The 25,839-nt window shown below is 44.2% G+C and overlaps 1 protein-coding gene across 3 annotated transcripts; it reads left to right on the forward strand.

The window, feature by feature from the left end:
- Nucleotides 1-1,405: 1,405 nt before the first annotated feature.
- On the forward strand, nucleotides 1,406-7,975 carry LOC133136957 (programmed cell death protein 6-like). 3 transcript variants are annotated; one of them, XM_061254855.1, is made up of 6 exons: nucleotides 1,406-1,668; nucleotides 2,951-3,012; nucleotides 3,851-3,895; nucleotides 4,088-4,246; nucleotides 4,740-4,849; nucleotides 5,264-7,975. In XM_061254855.1, exons 4-6 carry the CDS (start codon nucleotides 4,090-4,092, stop codon nucleotides 5,360-5,362), a joined length of 366 nt encoding a protein of 121 aa, XP_061110839.1. In that variant the 5' UTR covers nucleotides 1,406-1,668; nucleotides 2,951-3,012; nucleotides 3,851-3,895; nucleotides 4,088-4,089; the 3' UTR covers nucleotides 5,363-7,975. The 3 variants fall into 3 exon arrangements, with proteins under 3 accessions (XP_061110839.1, XP_061110838.1, XP_061110837.1); XM_061254853.1 differs by lacking the exon at nucleotides 1,406-1,668 and adding an exon at nucleotides 1,847-2,252; XM_061254854.1 differs by lacking the exons at nucleotides 1,406-1,668; nucleotides 3,851-3,895 and adding an exon at nucleotides 1,843-2,252.
- The last annotated feature ends 17,864 nt before the right edge of the window (nucleotides 7,976-25,839 follow it).

Raw genomic sequence — 25,839 nt, forward strand, 5'->3', positions numbered from 1 at the left:
GGGGTATATCCCACCACAGCTGGGCGCACAGCGTGTCGCCCTGGTGATGACAGTCCGCTGGTCCGTCCGCCGACATCTGTCCCTCTGACGGCCCCGGCTCTCCCGGGTCAGCCGCGGAATCTGTCTCTCCCGCCGCCAGCCTGCCGGTCCAGGTGGGTCAACCGCACGTCTGAGCGCTTCCTCCTCTGGCCCTGTCAGTCAGTCTTTCCTTTCGTCTGATTGTCTGGCTGTACTTTTTACAGCCAGCACACACCCCTGCTCCTCTTTAGGAATTCCTCCTGTTCTCCCTTCTAAGATTATTATTTTTGCAGTCCTAACCTTGGGGGTCCAGTAAGCCTCTCTCTTCTTCTATAAATCTGACGTGATGTCCAGACACTGGCGCCGTCTGCCTCTCTCTCCCTCTCTGTGCGAGGTGATATAAACCCTCGGTAGAAACGTGTGTAATCTGTCGCCCGGTTGTGAGTTTATTAAAATGTCAACGTCTGATGAACGAACCTGATGTGTTTGTATCCCAGGATTCTCCTGTCCTGGTGTGTGTTTGGGTGCCTGTAGGGTTCCACTGAGAGGGGCTACCCTCAATATATCAATGTGCTAACAGGCTGCCACCGGTTTGTACAGACTGTGCCCATTATGAGAAAGTATCACCTTGCTGTACACTTAAATCTCCACTTTGTTATTAATTAAACTGCATGTTTGTCAGGGTTGTCATTGGAATATGTATGCCTGTCTGGGCTCTGTATCAGTTGCAAGTTAGGTGGTACTGTTCAAATAGTGTTCACTTTTACCAACTGTTCTTTGAACTACACTCTCACTCTCTCTTTCTTAGTTGTGGAATGTGTTGGTCGTGTGAGAGCAAGTGCTTAAACACTACCCATGTGCACGTCCTGTTCTTCTCAGTATTCAGCAAAAAAAAAGGAAAAACAGGTGTGAGATGCTGCACTTTGTAGGGACCCCTCTGCTTGTTTCCGCTGTCCTGTGTTTATCAGGCTCGTCTGTGGCAATGTGGTGCTACATTTTTGCTTGATAACTCAAACCACTCTCCCCCACCCCTTACTCCCCCTACCGTGGTTTAATTGTATGAAGTTATTCAGCCGTGAGATCAGATAGAACATTTGCCAGTGAAGCACAATGATGTCAGAGAAGGCATGTCTCACAGGGCTGCTGACTCTGCTCTTTAATATGCACGTTATGCTTCCGCAGCTGCCTCCTTGTGGCCAGTCTAACTCATTACGACAATGTGTTTTTTTTTTGTGATGACCCTGAAACAAATCTTGTTTTATTCCAAATTACCTCAATACCTCGGTTTGACTGCGGCATAGGGAAGCCAATAGTAGTTTAATGTTGTTCCAGGAACAGGAAATGGACCAATAGAGCAGTAATTAACAGTACCGGTACAATTAGTGCATCAGATTCCTGATGAGAGGGGCTGAGTGCCACACAGCTCACTCTCTCTGCTTGAACTACAATGTGCTAAGACATACAGCATGTGTACTGTATATGTCATAAATATTGCAGTTTATTTGTGTGTACGTCCTGACAATACTAAATCAATCTGCCTGCATCACTGAAACTGATCTGCCACTGATCTGATAGGCCTGTCTCATTCAAATTAAAGGTTTGATTTGATCAGTTGCGAAAGAGAGAGGATTAAAAGGTAAGGTACATAAGGTAAGTGTAACGATCCTTTGTGTGGTATTAATCAATACGACTGAAAGACGGTGCTTACTGACTAAGGATACAAAAAATGTAATGCGTTGTTCCAGTTTGAGTTCACTGGTCTTGTATTTACCTGCAAATTTAATGTGGCAAATATCTTGACCCCAATGGAAAAACAATTGCAGGCACCCACGCCGACGCGCCTCGATCAAATAAGAAATGTTACTTAATGTCTAATCGATTTAAAGGCAACTTCAAACTAAATCTTGAGAAAGCGAAGGGGGTGCTTTGTGAAACCCTATTGCTCGAGCTAACGGCAAAAGTGTTATGTTGCAAGTGTTCAAGTGTTGGCAGAACTCCCAAAAAGTGAGGGTGTTGACGCCTTAGATCTGATGAGAATCACGAAGTTGTGGGGAAATATACATCATACTCAGCAGTAAACATAGAATATGGGTGTGAAGCTGAAGGGGAAAAGTTGAATATTTCACATTCCAAGACGCCTTTAAGACTAAATCTAAAATGGCATATCACGCATACCAAAGTGCTCAGTACAGCGCCCCGCCCGATCAAAGTTTCCTGTGGAATATATTTCAGAGGTGAGTATGGTAAATAATAATGTTATCAAGTCAATACAGTAAAAATTAGTTGCTAAATTCAGTGTTACGTTATTGATTTTCCGGTCTTAAATAACGTTAAGTGGTAGCCTAGCAGTGATCTTGTTTGCTACAGTATGTTGTTGTTCCAACACGAAATCGCGTTTTGGCGACAGTACAGATTTTGTGCAGTTTCTCTCAATTCTTACTTACAGTAGAGCTTTTGTTTGTTTTCTTGTTGTTTTTTATCTTGTTTATGACGGAGAAGCCCGGCCGCGTTGAAAAAGCACGCGACCGTTAGTTCACCAGCTAAATATCAAATCTAAGGTCGATTTGGCAACTAACATACAGGCCTAACTCGTTTTTTAGCGTTGATCTAGCGGCAATTCACTTTTGTGAGGTGTTTTAGGGGTTTATATTGGTGGCATGTTTTATTTTCTTGACAGTCTCCTTCCAAGCAAATTAAACAATAGAAGGTGAATGCTCCTCTTCTTCCCATGAGCAGGTTATGTTATTGAATATCTGTTATTTTATTTTTGAAGTAACGTTTAATTTAAAGATCATGTTGTTTTCCTAGAATATGGGTCAATGAAAGTGGGTCATAGGCTGTCTGATAATGACATACTCCCATTGAACAGTTAGGAAGACTGACTGACTGAATGTTAATATACCTGCCCTCCTACCCCTGCCCCAATCTACAGAGTTGACAAAGACCACAGCGGTGCAATCTCGGACACAGAGCTCCAGCAAGCCCTATCAAACGGTACTGTGAACGGGCACCTGCTGGCGCAGTATCCATGTGTGTTTTACTGTCTCTAGAGGTGCCAGGCCTGCCTGTTTCTCATGTTCATGTGGTCTCCGGTTCCTGCTCTATTTTAAGCCAGAGTTCCTGAGACCCTATTGGGGGTGGGGTCAGTGGGATTACCCCTCTCTGTTGGGAGGGTACTCCACAGCTCCCTCTACGTACCTCTCCTGGTACTGCACTGAAGTCAGCCCTTTATTCCCGTGTGGTGACAGAGCCATGCACAGTGGTTGGGCATCTTGTAATCAGAAGGATGTCTGGTCAGATCCTTGGGTGGGGCACTGCTGGGTGTGTACAGGTGCAGGGTAGGGGCTAGAACAGCTTTGTTCCGCTCAATTGATGTCGATCCATCCACCTGCTCGTCTCTGAGGCTGTGGTCCTATTTACAGAACCCTGTTCACCTGGTTCAGTTTTCTTGCAGTGCTGAAATCTGTCAACATGTGGTCGGTGTGCAGTGTTGGTTGTGCAGCTGGCCAGGCAACAAGAAAGGCATAGGTTTGAATCCCTAGAGGGGGCCAACATCATGAATCTTATATACAGTAGAACCAGAACAATTCAGACTTTTCATCTGTACCAGTTGCAGCTAAGATGTGATTGCTTTCTAATCAAGATGACAGTTCTTTGTGAAGACCAGATACCAAGATTGTCAAGTCATATTCTCCTGCATGCAGCTTGGCCTAATTCTGATGTGCAGTGTGGAATCATTTCAATTATTTAATGTCAACTTGACCTAAGAAACCGATGTAATTACTAATTTCTTCATCCCTACATATCATTCCACTCCTCTTCTTTTTCCTAGGTACCTGGACGCCTTTTAATCCTGTAACTATTCGATCTATTATATGTAAGTTTATATCTATCCTTTATAAGTTTTGCACGTATTTAGCCAGGCTCTGAAGTTACATGTTGCAGTTTTCCGTCAGTGCATATACATCATACTTCACGGTCAGACAATTCCAACTGTCCATCTACAGATGAACCCATCTGTATTAGCAGAGTGATTTAATAGTTGGCTCATGCTGTCAGCCTTGTGTAGCCATGTTTGACAGAGACAACAAAGGCGGGGTGAATTTCCATGAGTTTGGGGGAGTGTGGAAGTATATCACGGACTGGCAGAACATCTTCCACACCTACGACACGGACCACTCTGGCTTCATCGGCAAGGAACAACTGAAACAGGCACTCACCTGCTTTGGTGAGCACTGTGTTCACTCCTGTTGGGCCCTGTGTATTCAGGCCTGGGTTCAGATCTGTGTGTATTCAGTCTTGCGTCTGTGTCTATGGGCACAGTTTGGACACGGCGCAATATTGATGAAATGAATCCATGAGTATAATTATGTGTAATGAATGTCCTGCAACATAAATATCCCTCTTAAGCTAAAAAGAAAATGGACAAAACATTTGACAAGACAACTCGGCTACTTTTATTCTTGAACATTACTGATGAGGAAACCGGGTTGAGTGCAGACATCTGAAAACAGAGCAACTCTGAGGGTTGTTAAAGCTTTCAGTGGGCTGTATGGCTCTGTGTTCACACCTCCAGTACCACAGCTCCTGCACAGGTGTGAGAGGACTGTGTTAGGCTGTGTGGCACAGGGATGGTGTTCTGTGCTCCCCCTTCATTTACACTGCTGGTGTCTCATCTGTAACCAAAATGAAACGTTAATGAAAGGTGAAATTATTTCTAGGTTACCGCCTGTCTGATCACTTCTATAACATCCTGATTCAGAAGTTTGACAGACAGACGAGGGGTCAGGTGGCCTTCGATGACTTCATTCAGTGTTGTACTGTGCTTCAGGTAAAGGGCCTTCTTGCCATTTAAGCTCGTTTGAATTATATGTTTAATTTTATTGCATCTTTGGCACATAAAATGGATATGATTCTTAAATGGGCACTCTGATATTGGTATCTTGCTGTAGTTTACCACAGTGATAAATGCTAGAGCCAATCATTGTTTTGAAATTAGAATCTGTTCTCTGCCAGTGTATGCAATGTATATCATCATATAGACATGCTAGTAGTTTTGCCAGAATGCTCACAGTTTTAGTTCCATGCCAGGCAATCATCACTGATTCATGTTTTTGTTCTGCTCTTTCCTCTTGTTGGGCCCATGTTGTTGCTCCTGTGATTTGCATCCTAATTTACCTATACATGTAATACTATCCTGTTGACTTTTATTTTCTGTTTTTGACCTGCTCTCATTCCTCCACAGAGACTAACGGACATGTTCAGACGGTATGACACAGATCAGGACGGCGTGATCCAGGTCTCATACGAGCAGTATTTGTGTATGATGTTCAGTGTTGCTTAATGATCCAAAGGTTAGCTTCTACTCTCCGGGGGCAAAAGTCAAAACCCCTACACGTCGTCTTTTGCTGGTAAACATAGCATTGTGGGGCGGGTATGTTGTTTTCAGAAAGCAGTCCATGACAGAAGTTGACCATATTTCTCTACCCAGTTGACCACATAACTGTATTTCATGAGTAAAATGCATACCAGAAGTGAATGTGATTTGTCACAGTGCTAAAGCACAGCTTGTTTTACTGTAATTGTGTTCTGGTAGTGCAGCGTGTACAGATTTGCACTGTGAAAGCAGTCTGTCAGTGCAGAGAGCACTTTTCAAATAACTTTTAATTTTGCCATTTTTTGTGTTAACAAATATATGTTATTCGCTTTTAAAAGAACATTCTCAAATTCTGTTAATTTTCTTTTGCCTTTCCTTCAGTACATGTGGCTTAAACTGTACTTTGTCTAAAAATATTTTATAACTAAGATTTGAGAACTGTACAGAAAACTGAATTGAATTTACAATTTTACAACAGACAGCAGGTGGCGCCTTTGGATCACATTTAGGATTTAAGTTATTATTTGGAAAAACAGTCTGGTGCTGGCTAAGAATCACTTATTTATTGCTCAGAAAGATCAGAACTGCATTCGATTTAATTGAAATCCATTTGTAATTACAAAGCTCTTGCTTGAAATCATGTTGTTTTGCTGTTCTTTTTTTGCATTATGTAATGCTATGTGGTGAGTTGACTTTGCTGTTGCTGTTGCTGTTGTGTGATACATTCAGGCAGAAATGAACTTCAAGGCCTCATGTTCTGACCACAGTTGCTTCGAAGGGAAGGAGGTTTTCTATAGCGTAAAGAAAACAGTCATTATCCTGTGCAGACGGCCTGAGATATGAGTGTAATGTGGGAAGGTTAAATAACTTGAACTTAGAGCCCCAAATCTACAGCTCTTCATTTCTAGCTGTGTAAATGTGTTCAGTTCAGGTAGCAGTGCTGGTGTTAAATACTGCCCTGCTGGCTGCTTCATTGTGTGCATTGAATGACCACGATCCTTTAAGATTAAGATTAGGATCACTTTATTGGCAATTAAAGCAAAGTTACTGGAATTAGTTTTCCTCATATCTTTTGTAGACATGCACACACACACACACACACACACACACATATGTGCGTGCACACACACACGGACACACATATGGTCCCCCTACATTCATAGCCCTTCTACATACATGCACTGTATCATCAGAGAGGTCGGAGTGCAGGGTCAGCCACAGTGCAGTGCCCCTGGAGCAGATGTGGGGTGTGGTACCATGCAGTGGAGCATTATGGCAGTGTTGATGGACACCGTAGATGTAACTAGTTTCAGCCCACAACTGGAATACACCCAACCTGCCATGCTGGGAATCAAACCATCCACCTTCTGGTTGTCAGATAGCCTTTCCTACATAATGACTTGAGCATCACTTTTTAGGGCTGTCATTTGTAGTGAGCTGGGTCTGGATTGGGTCACCCAGGACTGCAGGTGATAACCCCTGAGTGATTATGTCATACAAAATGGCACCATACAGGGGTGTTCTGACCCATTGAGACAGAATTCTGCCGGTAAAGTGATGGGTCACTGTCGAGAAAGGAACAGGCACGCTCTTTAGCCTGGGCCACTCCATCCAGATTAAAGAGTACGCCCTTGGTCTTGCTGTTTGGAAGTTTGCAGACTAAGTTTTCACACTGGTTAGAAAGGCCCAAGGGGTGGGGGGTGGTGATTGGGATTGGCATGAGGAGGGGGGTGTGGTGTCTTGTTAGATTAGATATTCACCGCCTGGTTTTGATGCCCACCCCAGACAGACGGGCCCTGCCGGGCACAGATCGCTCGGTCACATGATCTGCCGTGATTGGCCGAGGAGACAGACGACAGCCAGCAGGCAGAGAAACCAGGCTGAGCATCCACACTGCCCTTAGGGGCCTGTCTCTACACTGGAAGTGACATCACCCATGAGCTGCCACATTCGCTCACAGGACAGGAAGTACAGCAAGGACCATTATAAATCAGAATTGTGCATTTCTGTAGTGGGGTTGTCACCAGTAATGCTGGATGAACCCTGCTGTTAGTCACTGGGGTCTGGGCATGGAGTGGAGATATGGACAGATATACGGAATGATGAGGGAGATGGAGCAAGTTGTCAGGGTGACAAAGCAGGGTGCAAGGAGCACTCTGTAGGGACAGGTGAGGACAGGTGGTGCCAAATATGACAGGCCAGTTAGCGATGCACACACGTGCGTACACATATGCACACACGCACTAGCGCACACCCACAGACACACACACTGGCACACTCTCACTCTTTCTCTGTCACACATATGCAAGCTCGCACGGACACACACAGACACTCTCTTATATACACGCTCTCTCTCTGTTTCTCAGCTGTTTCCCAGCACAAAGAGGCGTCTTATTCCATCTGTTGATTCTTATTGTGAGAAAAAATGTCAATTTCACGCCGGCCCAACTCCAAACACTGAGCCGAGCGATCAGCACTGTGTCATGTGCTGGTAAATTTAGCCAGAGAGTGAAAGTGTATTTATGTTTGATTCTCCACTTTGAGGGCTAGGCTGTCATGGAGGTATGAGCTGTGGGTTCTCTGTTCATTTGCTAAAAATGGCATGGATGACCCTTCACCTTTGGCTGAACTGTCGATGAGATGCTCCTTTCAACCTTCTAATACTTGGGGCAAGAACAAATTTTAGGGAGGAATGTGCCAGCCCAGCAACAGTTTGAAATGAAATGATGTATATAGAAATTTTAAGTATAAAATAAAACATATTTCAGTGATCTTTGCAGAATGCATGACTGCTTGAATTTATGTGGTTTAGTTCCCATTACATCTGAGCTCTGATTTACTTTTCCATTTGCTATGGCAGTTCCAATGGAATGCATTGGTATCTCACACACACATTTCTGGTTGGATGCACACAAAGATAGTGTGTACATGTAAAGGCTAAAATAGCTTAGCAAGCTCTCAGCTAACACAAAATGTTCTCACAGTGTTGCTGGAATGTTATCTCAATGTTGTAACATTACCACTACATGGCAGCAGCACTGAGAACATTTTGTGTTGCGTAGCTGGGCTGTGGTTGGCTCGCCAATGCTTGACATAGCGGTGGAAACATGGCTTGAATGTCCAGTGTTTTATAAATCCAACGGAAGTGGTCAATGTGATAGCCAGGCAAATCCTGTTTGATTGTTTGGAATGAAAGCCTGTAGACTCTGTGGCCCATGGGACCAGCTTTGTAAGAGGAAACGTTTTGTGTGAAATGTCTGTGCACTTAATAACAACACAGCAGGGTCTGCTGTGTGCATGCAGGGAGGGCCCGGCACTGACATGTCTGTAGAATCCACAGGAGTCTGTAACTCATGCCAGTGACAGTACAAGCTCATTGCCTGGGGGCACACACACAACATGCAGAACAGAGTCCCTTTCATTCAGAAATGCTCACACAACCGCATATGTGCTCACATGATTTTACAGATGCACAATCTCACACACACATATGTACATGTATAGACACACACATGCGTATGTACACACATACACATGCACACGCAATGGCACATACACACATATACATACCTTCATTATTTGTGCATAAGCATGAGTATAATAACCTGCACATACAGTATTTATTCCCTCTAGGACAGGTCTGCCTACCCCAGCTGTCTCAACAGTGAACCAGAATGTTCTGTGTTCAGAATGGTGCCCTTACCCAGTACAGCTGAAAACTGTGTTCAAAATGGTACCCTTACCCAGTACAGCTGAAAACTGTGTTCAGAATGGTACCCTTACCCAGTACAGCTCGAAACCGTGTTCAGAATGGTGCTCTTACTCCCCACAGATCAAAACCGTGTTCAGAATGGTGCTCTTACTCCCCACAGCTCAAAACTGTGTTCAGAATGGTGCTCTTACTCCCCACAGCTCAAAACTGTGTTCAGAATAGTACCCTTACCCAGTACAGCTGCAAACCATGTTCAGAATGGTGCTCTCACCCTGCAGCTTCATTCAGCGTGTGAGTCTGAAGCTGAAGTTGGGCTTTCCTGCATACGGTATGTAGTTCTGTCTGTATGTCATGTGTTGTTGGGTTCAGTCAGTTGCTGTCATTACGGGCATTACGGTAGAACTGTCGTTGTCGAGGAAAGCATCTCCCTGAGACAGCCAATCACAGACTTTCCTTGTTTAGCTGGTTCAATCAAAAGATGCTGTTGAGCCATCTTCTGGTCTTTGAGGTGTCCATCAGTCCCACTCAATACCCCCCTGGCAGACCTCAAATATTTACAAAGCAAATCTTATTTATTTCCTTTTCCCCATTCATGGCAAACATATGAGTGGTATATCTACAGAAAGTAAAAATGTTATTATATTTTATATGCTATTAGTTGCTTGCTTTGATTTATTGATGTTTTGTGATTGAAGTTTGCAATAGTTTCCCATCATCTCCAGGCCCCATGGCAGCTCCCTGAGGCCCCCTTTTGGACCCCGGACCCCCCATAGAGAACCACTGCTGTGGAGGACATGGCTGGGGTTTAATGGCACTGGGACACACAGGTCCCCTGTAGAGAACCACTGCTGTGGAGGACATGGCTGGGGTTTAATGGCACTGGGACACACAGGTCCCCTGTAGAGAACCACTGCTGTGTAGGACATGGCTGGGGTTTAATGGCACTGGGACACACAGGTCCCCTGTAGAGAACCACTGCTGTGGAGGACATGGCTGGGGTTTAATGGCACTGGGACACACAGGTCCCCTGTAGAGAACCACTGCTGTGGAGGACATGGCTGGGGTTTAATGGCACTGGGACACACAGGTCCCCTGTAGAGAACCACTGCTGTGTAGGACATGGCTGGGGTTTAACGGCAGGGGGACACACAGGTCCCCTGTAGAGAACCACTGCTGTGTAGGACATGGCTGGGGTTTAATGGCACTGGGACACACAGGTCCTGCGTCGGTCACCTCCGGACATTCATCCGGCAGACGGTCCGAGGACAGCAGACGCGCCGCCGTCGTTCCGGAGGTCCCCCGACGCAGCTCCGCATCTTTCCCAGCATCCCCTCTGGCACTGTCACACGCAGGAGGAGACGGTCCCGAGTCACCGTGCCGAGTCACTTGACCTCTGATCTCAGAGACCACGGGAGAGGGAAACAATTTAGCCTGAGCCCAGAGGCGGAGAGCCTGAATGGAGTCTCTGTGAGGGTCCCTCAGGGTGGGCCTGTAAGAGTCGGTGGGAATGTGCAGGGGGGTATAAATCAGCCTCACATGGGCCTGTTGACTGGATATGGGCTTGTTTTGCTAAGTCTTGAAATGCTCCTTTTCCATGTCATATGTCTATTAGATATGCATTGTCATTGCAAGTTGGCGTGGAATGGTCAAACACATCCCCGCGCTGGAGGGTCTTCCTCATGTGCGGCTACTCCATTTACTCAGGGCCAGTTCAGTAGGGTCTGGAGAATATCAATCAAGCGGTCAGCTTCATTATGATTGATTGTGTCTCCTAAACCACCTCTGCCGCTGCACTGTAACGGTCTTCCTACTCAGCATTTGCCCTAGTTTTCTTCTGTGTCTGTTTGGTGATTCCTGCCTTCCTGTGAATACACTCAGCACTGTGGCTAATGCACAGACTCAACCTTGAGCTGCTGCACCAGGTTCTGCAAGGCCACAGAAGCTGATAATGGTGGCTGCAAAGTGAAGTGAAGAGTGAAGTGGGTAAACCTTAGCTTAAGAGATGTGTCAGGGGAACATAGAGACTGTGCAAGTCTGGTGACCCAGTGTGTGCAAAGCTGGTAGCGCAGTGTGCAGTGTGTGGAAGTTTGGTGACACAGTGCTGTGCTGTGTGTGGAATGCTGGTGATGCTTAACCTACGCAAGTAAAGCAACATGAAGCATTCTTCATTTCTCTCCATCTTGCAAACACCTAATAGACCTAAAAAGTTTATCTGCACTTATTGCAGCAGGAAAACAGTGGCCCCGTTATAAACTGATCACAAATCTTCTAGTCACATCTTCAAGTCACAAGGCATATTCCGATGACTAGAATATTATATTTCATTTGAGGTCTACATTTTCTAAAACAGTCACCTCTTTATTTTCCAGAGCAATTATTTTTCACTAAATGACATGCACTGAATGTTTGAAACAATTTCCCAGAATGTAGCAAGGCAAACTATTTTTGAAACTGATCAAACATAGAACACAGAGGTTCACAAGAAGACACTTCACTTTACTATGACCCTGCTGGCCTTGATATCAGTAACATTATGATTGCATTTAAGTAGGAAACGTTTACCTATGCATATCTGTTACACAGAGAGACTACAATGGTACTGTGATGATTAACAGGTCAACAGGTGTAGGTGCATTATCTATACAATACTGTCAATAAAAGTAAAACTGCAGGAAATATACAGTAGCAAGTTGACCTAGATAATGCAAAAGTTTGTTTTGGGCTTTTCTTAAGCATGATTGTGGTATGAATATAGCATTTACATTTGCGTATGTGTGCAGAGCAGCTACAGTTCAGAGACCTGCTATAGGACAGATTGCTGCTACACATGGAGCAGCAGAATGATCTTTCCTGGCACAGGATAATCAATCACTGCTTCATCCTGTCTGAGAAAGAATAAAGCCGGATTTGTGCTACTCAAATAGTCTCTGCTAAAGAACAGTATCACTACTATAAGGCATGCTGTATGCACGCACACTAATGTGCACTACATGTACATACACAACACATGCATATTAAATTCATATTCAAACATAATTGATATGCATGTTATCATGGTAGGTGCACTTCTTTATTATTTCTTATCATTCTTTGGAATACCTACATTTTATGTCGTTATTTGTTTTCTCCAACCAGCAGAGGGGGCTATTGCACTTTCTTCAGAGGCTCGGTGTGTTTAACGGGAGAGGTTTTTTTTTTCATTTGCAGCTTGCTGAAAATGAGAAATAAATAATTTTAGAATGTTTTTCTGTCTTGATGTACAAGGTTGTAAGCAAAATATAGGCTAACAAATAATGTGTAATGCAAATTCTACTTAACACTGATTTAATAGTTTAATACAGTTATTAAATAAATTCCTACGGTTACGGTTACGGTTACGATTTGCGTTTTATTCTGTGATAAAGGTCTTAGTCGTGCAACACTGGGTATAGCATATGGAAAAAGCTCTTAAACTTGTTAATCTTCTGAATCTTGTAGGATATCCCACAAAATGAACAACATATATTTTGAAAGAAATTCCTTTAACCTTTCAATTGCCAGACAGGTCTATTAAGAATGGAACTGTATTTACATTGAGGAAGCATGAGGAGAAGGTGGGGGTAAAAAAGGGGGTAAAATAAAGGAGTAAAAATAAAATGTATAATGAGCTGTGCTGCCAGTATTAGTCAGTAGAAAGTGTGTGTTTATCCAAGGAAGTGGCCTCACGTTTTCAGTGTAAGCATCTGAAGAATATGTTTAAGCGTAATGACTAAGAGAGAATGTGTGTGTGTGTGTGTGTGTGTGTGTGTGCTGTGAGGGAGGTAGTGGATGGTGATTTTTTGGCAATGGGAGTTTTCCGGTCCCTTGAATGCCTCATTGCCAACCTGCCTGTGAGCTTCTGTGTGCTTATTCATAGTAGAACGCTGGAGCCCACCCTGTATGGTCCCCATAGACACCCCACTCTGAGGTTAGGTAGAGAGGGATGGAAGCTGGTTACTGTGGCCAGGAAGAGAGGAATACAAATGTGGGATGAACAGACTGATCGTCTGTCACCAGTATCACCAGTAAAATTAAGCTGTTTTCTGTGCTAATGTTTAGTTATGGTGGTTCCCCGGTCTCACTCACTCACTCACTGACCTGGGATCAGATAGAAAACGCATCCATTTTCAATATCTCCAGAACAACACAATTCCTACCAGGTACACTTGACTGTGTAAGAATACCTCAGCATTCCCCTTGATGCTGAAATAAGTCATGGCACTGCCATTGGAGTATGAGATTAGCTCTTTCATACCAAATGATTATGCTGTCCATTTAGCACTAACCGATCAATTATTCCATGTAAAATGTGCTTCCTCTTCCCCCGTCACTGGTATATATTTGGGTAAAGCGCTCATTTGCCAAAGAGTGACAGGTGGGTTATCGGAGTGAGTACGGTGTGGTCACATGACGGAGGAGCGATACGTGCCCGCCTCGCCTTGTGAAAGCGACACCCCCATTTAAGAGGCTCCTGACCCATAAACTAACACACATTCATTTGATCACATCAAAGTCAATGTCATTTCTGTTGATCTGAGGCACCAGTAGCTATGTGTAATTATTGCTTTTAATTGGACCTTGTGCCCATCAGTGCTGCCAGAGAACGGACACAGTGACAAACACCCCCCCCCCCCCCCCTTATCCTCCTTTGGGGAACTGGGCCTTTGTGCCCCATCAGAGCTGGTTAGTGACTGTCAGTCCCGGCCTCCCAGGGCACTGTGAGCCCGGGTCACTCACAGGAAGCGGGGCTCAGACTGCTGTTAGCAGCTCAGGTCACTTCTGTCAGTCTGAGAGGGGAAGTCTGTCAGTCCAGGAGAGCCTCAGCTGGCCCACAAAGCCCGGCCCGGCCTTTTCCTACTGCCTCCCCCAAATGTCTGCGCTGAATTCTGTAATGAGCCAAATATTTTACTCATTTCTACTGTATGATCATACGTTACGGCTGAGGACTAACTGGACTGGAATAACGTCAGGGGTAATCGGCTAGAATAAACGCGGAATTGCTTCAGAAACTGAACGTGACATCCCTGAGACAGGTGCTGGCTTGCTAAAAACAACAGAGTACATCGCATGTTTCTGAATAACAGAGCCGCAGAGAGCAGAGGCATGTTGGGTCTACAGGCCTTGTAACTAAACTGGGGCATCTTAATCTAAAAGTTGTCATAAAAATTGTACTTTTTGTACTTTTTTTGTGATCAGTTATATGATAACAAAACTGAAATGAAATATTTGAAAAAATATTTTATTTTCCTTTCATCATTATCTGGGTTATCAAAGACTGCTTGACAAGCCTGACAAGGAAAATAACTCCTGCTTTCCTCTGTCATTAAATATTTCCATAATATAAAAATATAATCTCCACACCCATACATGATCTTTTCCAAACACATTTACTCCCTTTCCTTCTGGCTCACATTGTATATTTTCATTAGATTGTATCTGTGAATATGTTTCTGCAACCAACTGCTGTAAAATGTTAAAGACTGAAGAATATTCTGTGATTTGTTTTCACGTTGCGGGAGGCTGATAATATTAAATGTAAGGACATAGATGCGTCCTTCAAACAAGGTCCTGTCAACAGCGGCAGTGGCAGGTGGATATTGGTTTGTAATGTCTGACTGTTGGAATGTAGGGCATACTTCATCACGCAGGGGTAAAATGTCGTGGTCGGAAACCCAGGGCTGGGACCATGGCAGAGCCAGGCAGGTTGGGCACAGCAGGGTGGTTTTAGCTGTGTGCTCACACTCACGTATTTGTTCCCTTTGCGGTGAGAACCCTGCCCCTCGCCCCCTTTCACCTTTCCACCCATCAGACCAGTGTGAAGCAGGAAACAGTGGCTGTCAGACTCATCCACGTTGCCATTTTTTCTTTTCCCTAACAATTCCTCCGTCTCACAGGAGGAGGAGGTGCTGTGCAGAGGGGCGTGGGCCGGGGAGGGGGCGTGGGAGGGAGGGACACGGGCCGGGGTGTGGGCCAGGGGAGGGGGCTGATGCCCTCTCTGGTGCGGTGGCGATTGAGCAGAAACCTCCCATTAAGACGATGGTCCCTCTTGTCAGGGATGTCATGTCGAGGGGAGGTGGGTCTCTGAAGCCCGGTTTCCATAGCGTCCAGACCGAGGCTCTGGGTGGCGTATCCCGGGGAGTGATTAGAGCAATTACTCATCAAAAGCCTGTCAGAGCCAATCATATCGCTCGCCGCACTGCGGCTGTGACTGACTGGCCCAGACCCACTTTCGCTGGGGAGGTTTCATCCAGGGCTAATGGGGCAGCAATACTGACGTGACCCTCCCACCTCAGCCCACCTTTCCAACAGATTTCCGGTCAGGGAACCTTTAAATCATCTTTTCTTTCTCCCTCCGCACTTATCCTCAAACCCCAAAACCCTATCCTTACTCTCTGTGATTGTACATGTGCATCTCTGCGCATCTATGTTTCTGTGATGTAAAGTCTGGTTGTTTTAGTTTTGAGAGGTGTGTCCAGGTGCATACTATGCACCCCACATCTCCAAACCTCTGCCAGGTACTGCTCAGGGGTATACTCTGCACCCCAAACCTGCCAGGGACTGCTCAGGGGTCTACTCTGCACCCTATACCCCTGTCAGGTCCTGCTCATGGATACGTTAGCGTACTTTGGCTCTCTCTGAGCCAACGGTCACCTCAGTAGACCTCTGGAAGAGTGCTTTGTGTTTCTTTGTGTTTGTGTTCATTGCCAGGAGCTTGTTTTCATGCAGAGAAACTTGAGACCATAAAATATATATGAAAGAGAGATATGCATTTTGAGAGAGAGAGATAGAGAGAGAGGTCCCCTGCAATGCTTCAAAGGCAGCTGAAGCATTTCGGTAAAACCAGGACACCAATTATTTTGTTCTTAAATATACAGCAGAGTTTATTCTTGAATGGCTTATTTAGTAAAACATAGCACAAACTCTCAGACAAAATTAATTAATTACAAAAGTTACTTTTCAGTGCATGCTACTGCATAACATTGCTCATTTGAATTCAGCATTTAATTTACTGTCAGTTTTGTGCAGTGTTTATAAAAACATTTACGTAGCAGCGATGGGGTATGCATGGATTCACTCAGTGGTTGTAGTTGTTTAAGATCTGCGGTTTGTTTCACAGGCAGATTATATAGTATTTACTCTAGGGGGATGTAATATGGCCCCTGTGGTAAACCTGAGCCCCTTAACGGTAAACTAGAAAGTGAACTCAAACGGGTCTGACTGTTATTTGCATTACAATTTCCATTTATTTTGTCTATTTAGCATTATGTCATTCTCATTTAGAATCAAACACTAAGCACATAAGATAATATTAATTTCATATTATTTAAGCACGCCACCTGAGTTGTCAAAATTGAGCATAATGCAGAGACGCATGAAAATACATTTCCAATGACTGATGAAAAGTATGAAAAATAATATTAACATCTCATACATGACTTCATATTATCTTTGCCAGGTGAACTCGTATTATTAACTCAGATATATCATTTGTGATGTTTCCAATCTAGCTGTCAGTGTCCTGAGCGGGCCAGCCTGGGGGGTTATGAGTTCTGGGTGCTGTAGTCCATCTCAGCCTTCCTGCGCTGCCCATCCGTCTGTGTGTCCTCGTGCAATAGTGCTGCCTTTGCTCTGAGCCATTGCTCTGCTGGAAAAGCCAATAACGTCTGTTCCGGAACCATCCATCCCATCCCAGCCCATGAGTGCAGAGGAATACCCGCAGGAGATGGGCCGGCCTCTCCTCGTCTGTGTGACACTTACTGATTTACTTTGGTTTGTTTGTTTGGAAGGAGATAAATGGCGGTGGTTTATAAAGTCTGGAGATATTTTGAACAGAAAAAAGACGTTTCACGACCCGTGATGTATTGGCTATATATTTGTAAAGTGTTACTCTGTTGTGCATCTGTGTGTGTGAGAGAAAGAGAGAGAGAGTGATAGAGAGAGAGAGAGAGAGAGAGAGAGAGAGATTAACACAATGTTTTTTGTATTTCATTATGTTTGTATTCATATTCTAGTATTTAGGAGTATATACAAATGGTATTTCATGGCAGTTAAATTTGAATTTGAGAGAGAGACTGCTCGTGTGCATGTGTGGGTGTGTAAATACATGCGCATGTGATATCCGTCCGTTGGCTTGTTAGTGTTGCCGGAGTCACACGTCCCTCCGTCTGTACCCTCCAGATAAGTGCCGTCACTTGAGCCGGCCTGTGCACACATGGTCTGTCTATTGTGTCGCATGCATTGTTCCCTCGTTCCAGGTTACACTTTGGCTGCTTTTGAAGACAGGGACGATCTTTGTGAACGCACTCAATAGAAGAGGCTGGTGCTCATATTCCCTCGCATTCTTAAGCACAGCGCTTACCCTTTTCACCTAGAAACTGAGATTCACAGCCCAGGTAACTGACACATCCCTGAGACACTAGAGGACTGTGACAAGGCGAGCTAGTATGACAGGTATGATGGTTTGAATGCCTGTGCTCTGTGGTAATGTAGATTCCCCAGGGGCAAAAGGGCGAAAAGGTGTGCAGGGCAATACTGTTCAGGCTACAGAGAGCAAGAGGACAGAGGATAAACACAGGCAATTGTAATTTACAGAAATATGTCTGTCTCATGTTGGAAACTCTGACAGCATTCATGAATGCCTTAGAAATCAAAGCCCAGTGTTTCGAAAATATCTAGTCCTTTGACAAGACATTCGAACAATGAAACCTGAGTATCAGTGTGACACTGGAAACGAAACTGTGTCTGATATCTTTTTCTGAACTGCTCCGCAGAAGGATTGGGTCACTCACATCAGGCACTGCCAGTACATAGCACCCTCTCGGGTGGCGCTTGGTGGCCATTTTGTATAAACGCACATTTCTGTGTGGTATATGGACAATAGACCAGAGGAGAGCCGGCTCTGTCATGTCTGAGTTGGTCTCTCTGACCGTGTGGGGTCACTGGTTGTCTCGAGCTAAGGACCTACATGTCTGGAAACTCAGCCAGAGGGATCTGGCTCACAGACACTCAGACACTGGCCACCAGTAGGGATATCGCCCGAGACTCTGACAGCACCAGGCTACAGGTTTAGTAGGTCCGTTTGGCATCTCGTATTATTGTTTATCCGAGATACGAGGATGCTGAGAAGTATATGTAATGATAATACCTGATATGCATAAAGCATGCTATCCTGTGTAATACACCTGGTACAAAGAATACTATGATTTAAAACAATATTATTTCACTTAATTATTATTAAAATGTGAAGAAATACTGCTGAAAATGTACTTTACTGTGAGAGAATGCAATCTTCTTATGATAATTCTGCAAGGGGATGCTGACTTTAAAGCGTACTCTGATTCACTCACAGTGAAGTGTCTCAGCTATACTGTAGGATAGCTGCCTGCTCCTTCTCTTAATTAATCTCAGTTCTGCTCTCAGGCTCATTTACACTATCATTCAGACAGTCACACTGTGGTGACGCCCTTTGCTTTTCATTCTGAACATTGTGAGGCATGCCCAAAATAATTCTACTATGTGGCTTCCACAACATGGCTAACATGGCTTCTACATGCTTTAGCATGACTTCAGCGCTAACATGGCTGCCACATTTATTACTGTAATTATGGGTAATTTGTGTCATTTTGACCTTGAGGTCAATTGCAAGTAAAAATCACTATTATTTTCAGCATTTCATTTTAAAATGTGTCAGAATTTTAAAAAACATCACAAAAAAAATCTACTCCACCCTTCAAATGGTTAAGTAATAAGGAGCAGTCTTTCCTGTGATTATCAGGTGGGTGTTTTGAACACCAGGCAGTCGGAGGAATATAAGGCTCAAGTGTTCCCTGAGGAGTCTTAGCGGAGTGGAGCTTCCCCTTCTCCCCGGAGAGACGGAGGAAACCGCTGATGGAACAGACCCAGCTTCTCCTTCCAGAGTGGAGCTCCCCTTTTCCCCGGAGAGATGGAGGAAATCGCTGACTGAACAGAAGCGCTTCTCCCTTTCCGCTGCTCCCGTTAGAATTCTACAAGTCAGGACAAATCATCAGATGTGCTGCTCCCCAATCGCAAAGCTGTGGGAAGGCGCGTAATCTCAGAGGAAGGAGACTTAGCGTCCTGTAAATTAGGTCAGTCCCCAGACCCTGAGCGCTACGCTACACACTTCATATTTCATGCTACATTAGGCTGATTTTAAAAGCTAATCTCCTTCCTTGAATGTTTTTACGGGTAATTTGGCCGAGGTGCAGATTGGGCTGACAATGCAGAGATATGAAGGACATGACCACCGAGCGGAGGAGGGTCTCTGAACACGGGGCATCACAGCCTGTCTTTCACGCTCCATACATCTCTGTGCAAATAAAGCCGTTCTGCTGTTATTATTGTCAGGACATGCGGTCTGTTCAACTGAAGCAGGTCTGTGCTGCAGCCCTTTACCACTGCCCATTAATGTCCTTTGTGCTTTTACCACTGCAGCCTTGTGCCAAGTGATGCTACAATATCCAATGTAGCCTTGTGCCAGGTATTGCTACAGAGCTCACTGCTTTTAAATCTGCCACTAGTGAAACACTAGTGTCTGCTGGGTTTAAATGTCCCATGTATGAGTATTGTCTATAAAACCATATAAGATGTTTTTCCATTGGAATATAAATTCCTTTGTATCCTTTTGATTTACCCTCTGATAATAACCGCTGGCGCAGGCGTGGTGTGTGTATGTGTGTATGTGTGTGTAAAATCCCTACTAATGATTTCGAAGGCCAGAGCATTGCTTCCTTAATCAGGCATTTCAATCAAGTGCTCATAAAAGCGATTGGTTTGAGACATTATCCGCTAGACGTAGTTATGACCGGGTGCTTATTTAATCTCATTAGAGGAGACTGCATTGATGTCTTCTGTGCTAACCATGGCTAATTTACTGTGAAGCTCTGCTGCAGCTCATGCTGTTTGGGGACTTCCCTAATGGTACTTGCGTGTGGACTGTGATGCGCTTTAGCCTTTTATTAACACAGAAACACATAGAGGCTGAACAGGTGATGCTGAGATTTCACAGCACAAGACAACAGAGACACCTGCACCTTATATAATAGCCTTAAATACCCCATAAAGAACTGACTACAACTACAGGACACAGGGCATATGCTCGGCCTAAGCTCTTTATTTTGCTTAGGGAGTCACCTGTGCTATAACTTCTATAACTGAGTCGCGGGAGTGCTCATTTGCTCATCTAGGAGTCCGAAATGGTATATCAAACTGTGTTAGCAGAATCATACAGTATATCAGCTACTGATGATATTAGAAACATTTTATTTTGTAATAAACAAACACGACTCTAAAATGAAAACCTCCCACTGCAGTTGGTCTTGGTGAATACGGAGCTGGCTGTGCAAGTAAAGAGGGAGTTAAAAGGAGAAGGAGAATAATGGAGAGGTAGATGGATATGTCTTTCTCAGGTTTTACTGTTATTGTTTTCCTTCCTCAGACAACTGGAAAAACGGATTGCCTTGAGGGATGCAGTTTTATTTTCACTTCCTGTTTCATCAGCTTCACCTCGTTGCTGAAAAACTCCTGCCCTCCACCTTAACCTCATCTCCAAAGATTTCCTGTCCTTTACAGAGTCCCATCTCCTTTAGTGCTGGTGAGGAGGGGTGTCTCGGTGCATATGGACGTCTCCTCGACTCATACACTCAGTCAGCACAAAGGTTCCCGCTGATTTTTATTAACCTTGACTGCAGCATATTCCTTCCTGAGTCCTGGTATGGATCACACACACACACACACACACAGGGGTCATGCTCCTGTTCTTCTTTCACATATGACACGACAGCTGCGTTTTTCGTGAGCAGATACAACTTCCCCTCCCCCTCTGTCTCTGACTGTCATCATCTCTGTCCTTGGTACAGGTGGACTTCAGTGTGGGATTCTTACTGTAGCATAAAGCTACAGAACACCAAGAGAAAAAGGCCATTGATTACCCTTAACCCCCTTGTGAGGTCCGAAACAGGAGACAGACATTGCACTAAATAGTGGCTTATCTCCTGTGCTCATAGCTCGTAGCTAAGTCATAACTCATAGCTCATGGCTCATAGATCATAGATCACATCATACTACTCTTTAGTTGGTGCGCCCTCTAAATGTGTCCCCAGCTTACAGCAGTCGGACAGGCCTGCAGGTGTGATATTCCTCCCTGGACTGGAAGAATAAGAAAAAAAAAGGGTAACAAATGAGCTTTACAAAAAGGAAGACTAGATGAGGGAACATATTTCCCAGTGCGCCCCCAAGCACTCCCAGAATGCAGTTGGGCAGCCGCTGCCATATGGGGGTGGCCCGTCCAAACACTCTGATCCCGATGAGTGCATATAAATCAGCCTTATATTTTCCCATTAAAATAAAGCATGCAGTAATAAATAGCAAATGATTAAATGTGCGCCTTTGCGAGAGATTGCAAGACTGGCAGACGGGGCTTTCGTTTAATTCATTTCTTCACTGTGCATAATTCATTTGAACTCTGCTGACAAACCGCTGCACTGGTTTTTACATTAAAGAACAAATAAAACATCACCTGCATTAAGGTTTTTGGAAGGAGGCCGCAGCACCAAGATGTGAGGTCATGAAACATTGCATAGAAAATAGATATTGTGCCCTGAAGACAGCTCCGGCTACCAGTCCATTAAATATTTAATATTTATTCATATATATTTCACATTATGAATGACTGCAGAATATTTGCTGTCCTCAAGTAGACTGCCAGGAATTATATGTATGAAGCTCATTTTTATCCCTCCAACGGAGCAGCAGTGGCAATGTAAATCTGCTCTGAAAGATTCATCAAGTTACTTATTTATGAATAAATCTAGCAGCGAGGAAAATGGCCGCAGGTTACAGATAAGCACAAATCATTGACAGGCTTACAGAGTTATATCACTGTTATATCAGTTAATACACCCATTCCCTCAAATCACCTCTAAGCATGTCTCCTATCTGGAAAAATGAAAGCACCCTATGATGGAAATTCAAGAAAAAATGGAAATTCAGGAATATTTTTTCGGAGGCGATGTTTGTTAACTGTGCCATTCTGTCCTTTGAATTGAAAGGGTGTTTTACAGAAATCCACTAGTGTTTCTCATTGCTTCTGATGCTGTGCTGTCTCTTAAGCTGCCTTCTCCACTGATGGGCACACAGAGGCATCCTGAAATACTGTGAGTGGAACCTACCAAGAAACCCTTGGAGAGCACTCTGCCTTTTCTCTCAACACAACCTGCCTCTTTAATATTCCAGCTTCAGGCAGGTGTGTTTGTCTTCTGCCTGCATCTGCGGTAGGGCAGTCAAAAAGTTTCAGCATTAAAATTAGCCACAACATTTTCCTTATTTTCACAACCAATGTCAGAAAACTTTTTCATATTTCAACATGCTAGCTGTGACTGTCTATTGAAAGAGCATTTAGATTTGAGTGAAACTAAACTATTCAAAAGTGCTCTGGGAAAGTGATGTGTGTATAATTTCATAACTTTTCACAAACCCTCGCCCTTGTTTCTCACACACACACGTACGCATACATGCGTATACACACAGGCACACACACACACACACACACACACACACACACACACACGCACACACAACGGTGAACCACAGCACTAACCTTAATGCCATTGTGGTGCTGCAGTGGCCCAGTGCCTTGTGAGGAGGTGGGAGCTTTGAAGCCTCCATCTTGTGATCTGTTCCAGGAAGAATGCAGACCTTCTTTGTTCACCATACGCCAAACCCTGAGGGGACAATGGGCCTGCATTGCCAAACCCTCAGGACAGCTCATTTTGTATGGAGATCTGCAAAAATGAGAGTCTTTTTGTTAGCCAGTGGTCATTAATGCAGGCCAGATCCATGCCACTGTTAAATATGACATGGTGAGATGATTGTTATTGTCAGCTTCACGGGTAGTCTGCTGTGCAGTTTTTACACAGGACACAGTCTCCTCACCCCCACACACTCTTTGTAATAAGGACTTGTTTAGCATAAATATTCCAGATATACGCAGCAGAATTGCATTTAATATGTGATTTATTTCTTAAACTGAAGATTCTGTGGTCGAGGTCAGGTTAAGTAGCCTGAAGTGACCTGGGGTACAATTACAGTTCACTACTTCAATTGCAAATGCAATTTCTTTAATACTCTGCCTCAGTGCTGAAGGCACAGGCTTCATTTTGTGATTTCTCTGTAAAATACAAGCTACGGTACTTAGTGAAGACCCATGGGAAGATTTCCCTACAGGGACAGAAGAGCGTTCTTAAAGCCTGGCTTTCCCCTCTAATGTTGATTCATCTTCACAAATGAAGCTCAGTTGCCCGGGGGTCTTCTCCCAGGGCATGGCATTTCGCTCTCTTAGAAAAGCTCCCAAAACATTTGAAAGATTGGCAGACAGAGATTAGGATTTCAGATATTCATGCTTGTGCAGTCTAAAGGGATGGACTTTCTGAAGTCTATAGGATGGGCAGAGTTCAACATCAGCATACTAGCTTATGTCATATGAACACAATATTACTATGTGGGGTCATGAGAAAATCAAGTATGTTAGACACATTTTTGAGTTACGTATTCAATGTTGTGTCTCCTAAGGATGTTGCTCTTCCACGTCCTTACATGTAGTTTGCATTTAACATCTCAATTTAAGGTAATTAGTTGTGCAGATGAATTTAATCTTCTGAAGGTTGACAGTGTTCAATCTCATCTAAAAAGGGCCGATGCGGGCAGAGTTTTTTTGGTTTTAGCCGAGCACAAAGACACCAAATTCAACTGATGACCTAATCATGCTCTTCAATACAAAAACCTGCATATTTGCTCTTTTCTGGTAGTATTCATAGTAGTTAGAACACCATGACACCAAAAATTGCCTTTCAATGGTTCAGATGAAATTGTTTTTGTTAGGATATGGGGAGGCAAAAACGGTCTAGTAACTCCCAGCAGTTTACTGTACATATGCATGTATCTACCTTCAGTGAGCTGCTGACAGTCATTTGCCCCTGATGGGTTAGATTACTGATGGAACTGATGTTGACACATCACAATAGTTGATGCAGAAGATAATGTTTGGGTAGACTGAATGGGCTGTAACAGATGCATTCTGGGAAAACATCAAGGTATGCTGTGAAATCAGGATGGGCTTGTGCAGTGGCAGCTCCCTAGTAGGAGCCAGCCAATGAGAGGACAGAGGCCTTTCTGCACATGCTCAGTACAATCTCAAATTAGAGGAGTGAGTGGTCTTCTTGCACATTCTGAGTATGTTTTCCAATGAGAGGAAGGCCCTTCTGCACATGCTCAGTGCAGTTTCCAATGAAAGGAAGGCCCTTCCGCACATGCTCAGTGCAGTTTCCAATGAGAGGAAGGCCCTTCTGCACTTGCTCAGTGCTGTTTTCCCAGCAGTCTTCTCACGGTCTCACTGCATCCAAACATATGGAGGGGGTAACATAGGGATGTTTCTCTTTACAAAATAATCCCACGCTTATTTGTCATAAAGTTTGAATCCTTTCCCAGCGATGGAAACCTGCCATGTGAAAGGAAACACTAATGCCATGCTACCTGATATTAAACTGTGGCTTCCTTAATAACCCCTCTGTGTTCTCCTTATCCAGGGCTCAGTGCTCTGTCTGCTGTCTCTCTGTTACCGTGTCTGTCTGAGGCTTCATGCCGGACACAAATAACAGGTGGCGTCTGTGCGATATGTGATATTACTCCTTAATCTGTTAGTTTCTGGGCCCTTATTTCTCCATTTCATCCTCTGGGAACACGAGAATGAAATGGAGCAAGTGTTCTGTAACTCAGGAAGAAGAGCCACCAAGACAGCAAGAAGACAGCAACTTGCAGTGCTGTAACCGAGCACTAAAATGTGCTGTAACCGAGCACTGAAATGTTTCTTATCTCGCCTATTTGTCAGTTGAAGGTGACATCATCAGAACTCTTATATCTTCAGAAGATCATTAGACCTTCCACACCTATCAGGCCCCTGTTCTAAAATCTCTGAACACCTCCCCCCCACCCTTCTGCATACCTGCACATCGAGGTCACATCTCATGTCAATTCGAGCCCCCAAGTGGTGGAATGGCTTCCCACCGCAGTCAAAACAGAAACCCTCCTCTTCACATTGCACCATGGCTCCTCTGACCACCTTCAGATCACCGTTTCCCTCTCTCTTTCTTTCTCTCTCTCTTTCTTTCTTTCTACCTTTTCTTTGCATTTCTATAACTAAAACATCTTGGACCATGTTACAGGTATAGCTGTGTTCTTATTAATGATTCAAGGCCTGGTTTCTCCCGAGCTGAAGTAGTTTCCTCAGTTAAGTTTAAAACATTGGCATGAGTCACTTCAGGCTAAAACCATTTTCAAAATTAACTATTTACTTTTAACAGGGGCAAATAATACAGTGTGTATTTACAACGCAACCTATATAAGCAAGGGCTGTTTACTTACACACTGCCCATATTAGCAGTGACCACTTGCTGGCTTTTTCCAAACATAGGACTCTAGTGGTGAAACACAGAGCCGTCATTGCAGTTAACTCAGAAGGGTGCTGCTGGTTGAAATTCAGATTTTCTGATAAAGAAAACAATAAACAAAAACAATACAACAACAAAGACACAATTTATTTTGGTGTTTGGCAGCGTTGGGTTTGTGCTGTGTTGCACTGAGAGGGAGCGTGCAGGGGGGAGGGGGATCCTGGCCTATGAGAGAAAGAACCCTGGCAGAGGGA

Source organism: Conger conger, chromosome 9, assembly GCF_963514075.1.
Source record: "Conger conger chromosome 9, fConCon1.1, whole genome shotgun sequence".
Lineage (NCBI taxonomy): Eukaryota > Metazoa > Chordata > Actinopteri > Anguilliformes > Congridae > Conger > Conger conger.

What these genes read in the sequence shown, in the direction of transcription:
- LOC133136957 (XM_061254853.1), top strand. Translation starts at nt 2,176, where the DNA reads ATGGCATATCACGCATACCAAAGTGCTCAGTACAGCGCCCCGCCCGAT. An exon ending in CTGTGGAATATATTTCAGAG is followed by an intron (nt 2,253 to 2,950) that starts GTGAGTATGGTA and finishes CCCAATCTACAG; the next exon opens with AGTTGACAAAGACCACAGCG. An exon ending in CCAGCAAGCCCTATCAAACG is followed by an intron (nt 3,013 to 3,850) that starts GTACTGTGAACG and finishes TCTTTTTCCTAG; the next exon opens with GTACCTGGACGCCTTTTAAT.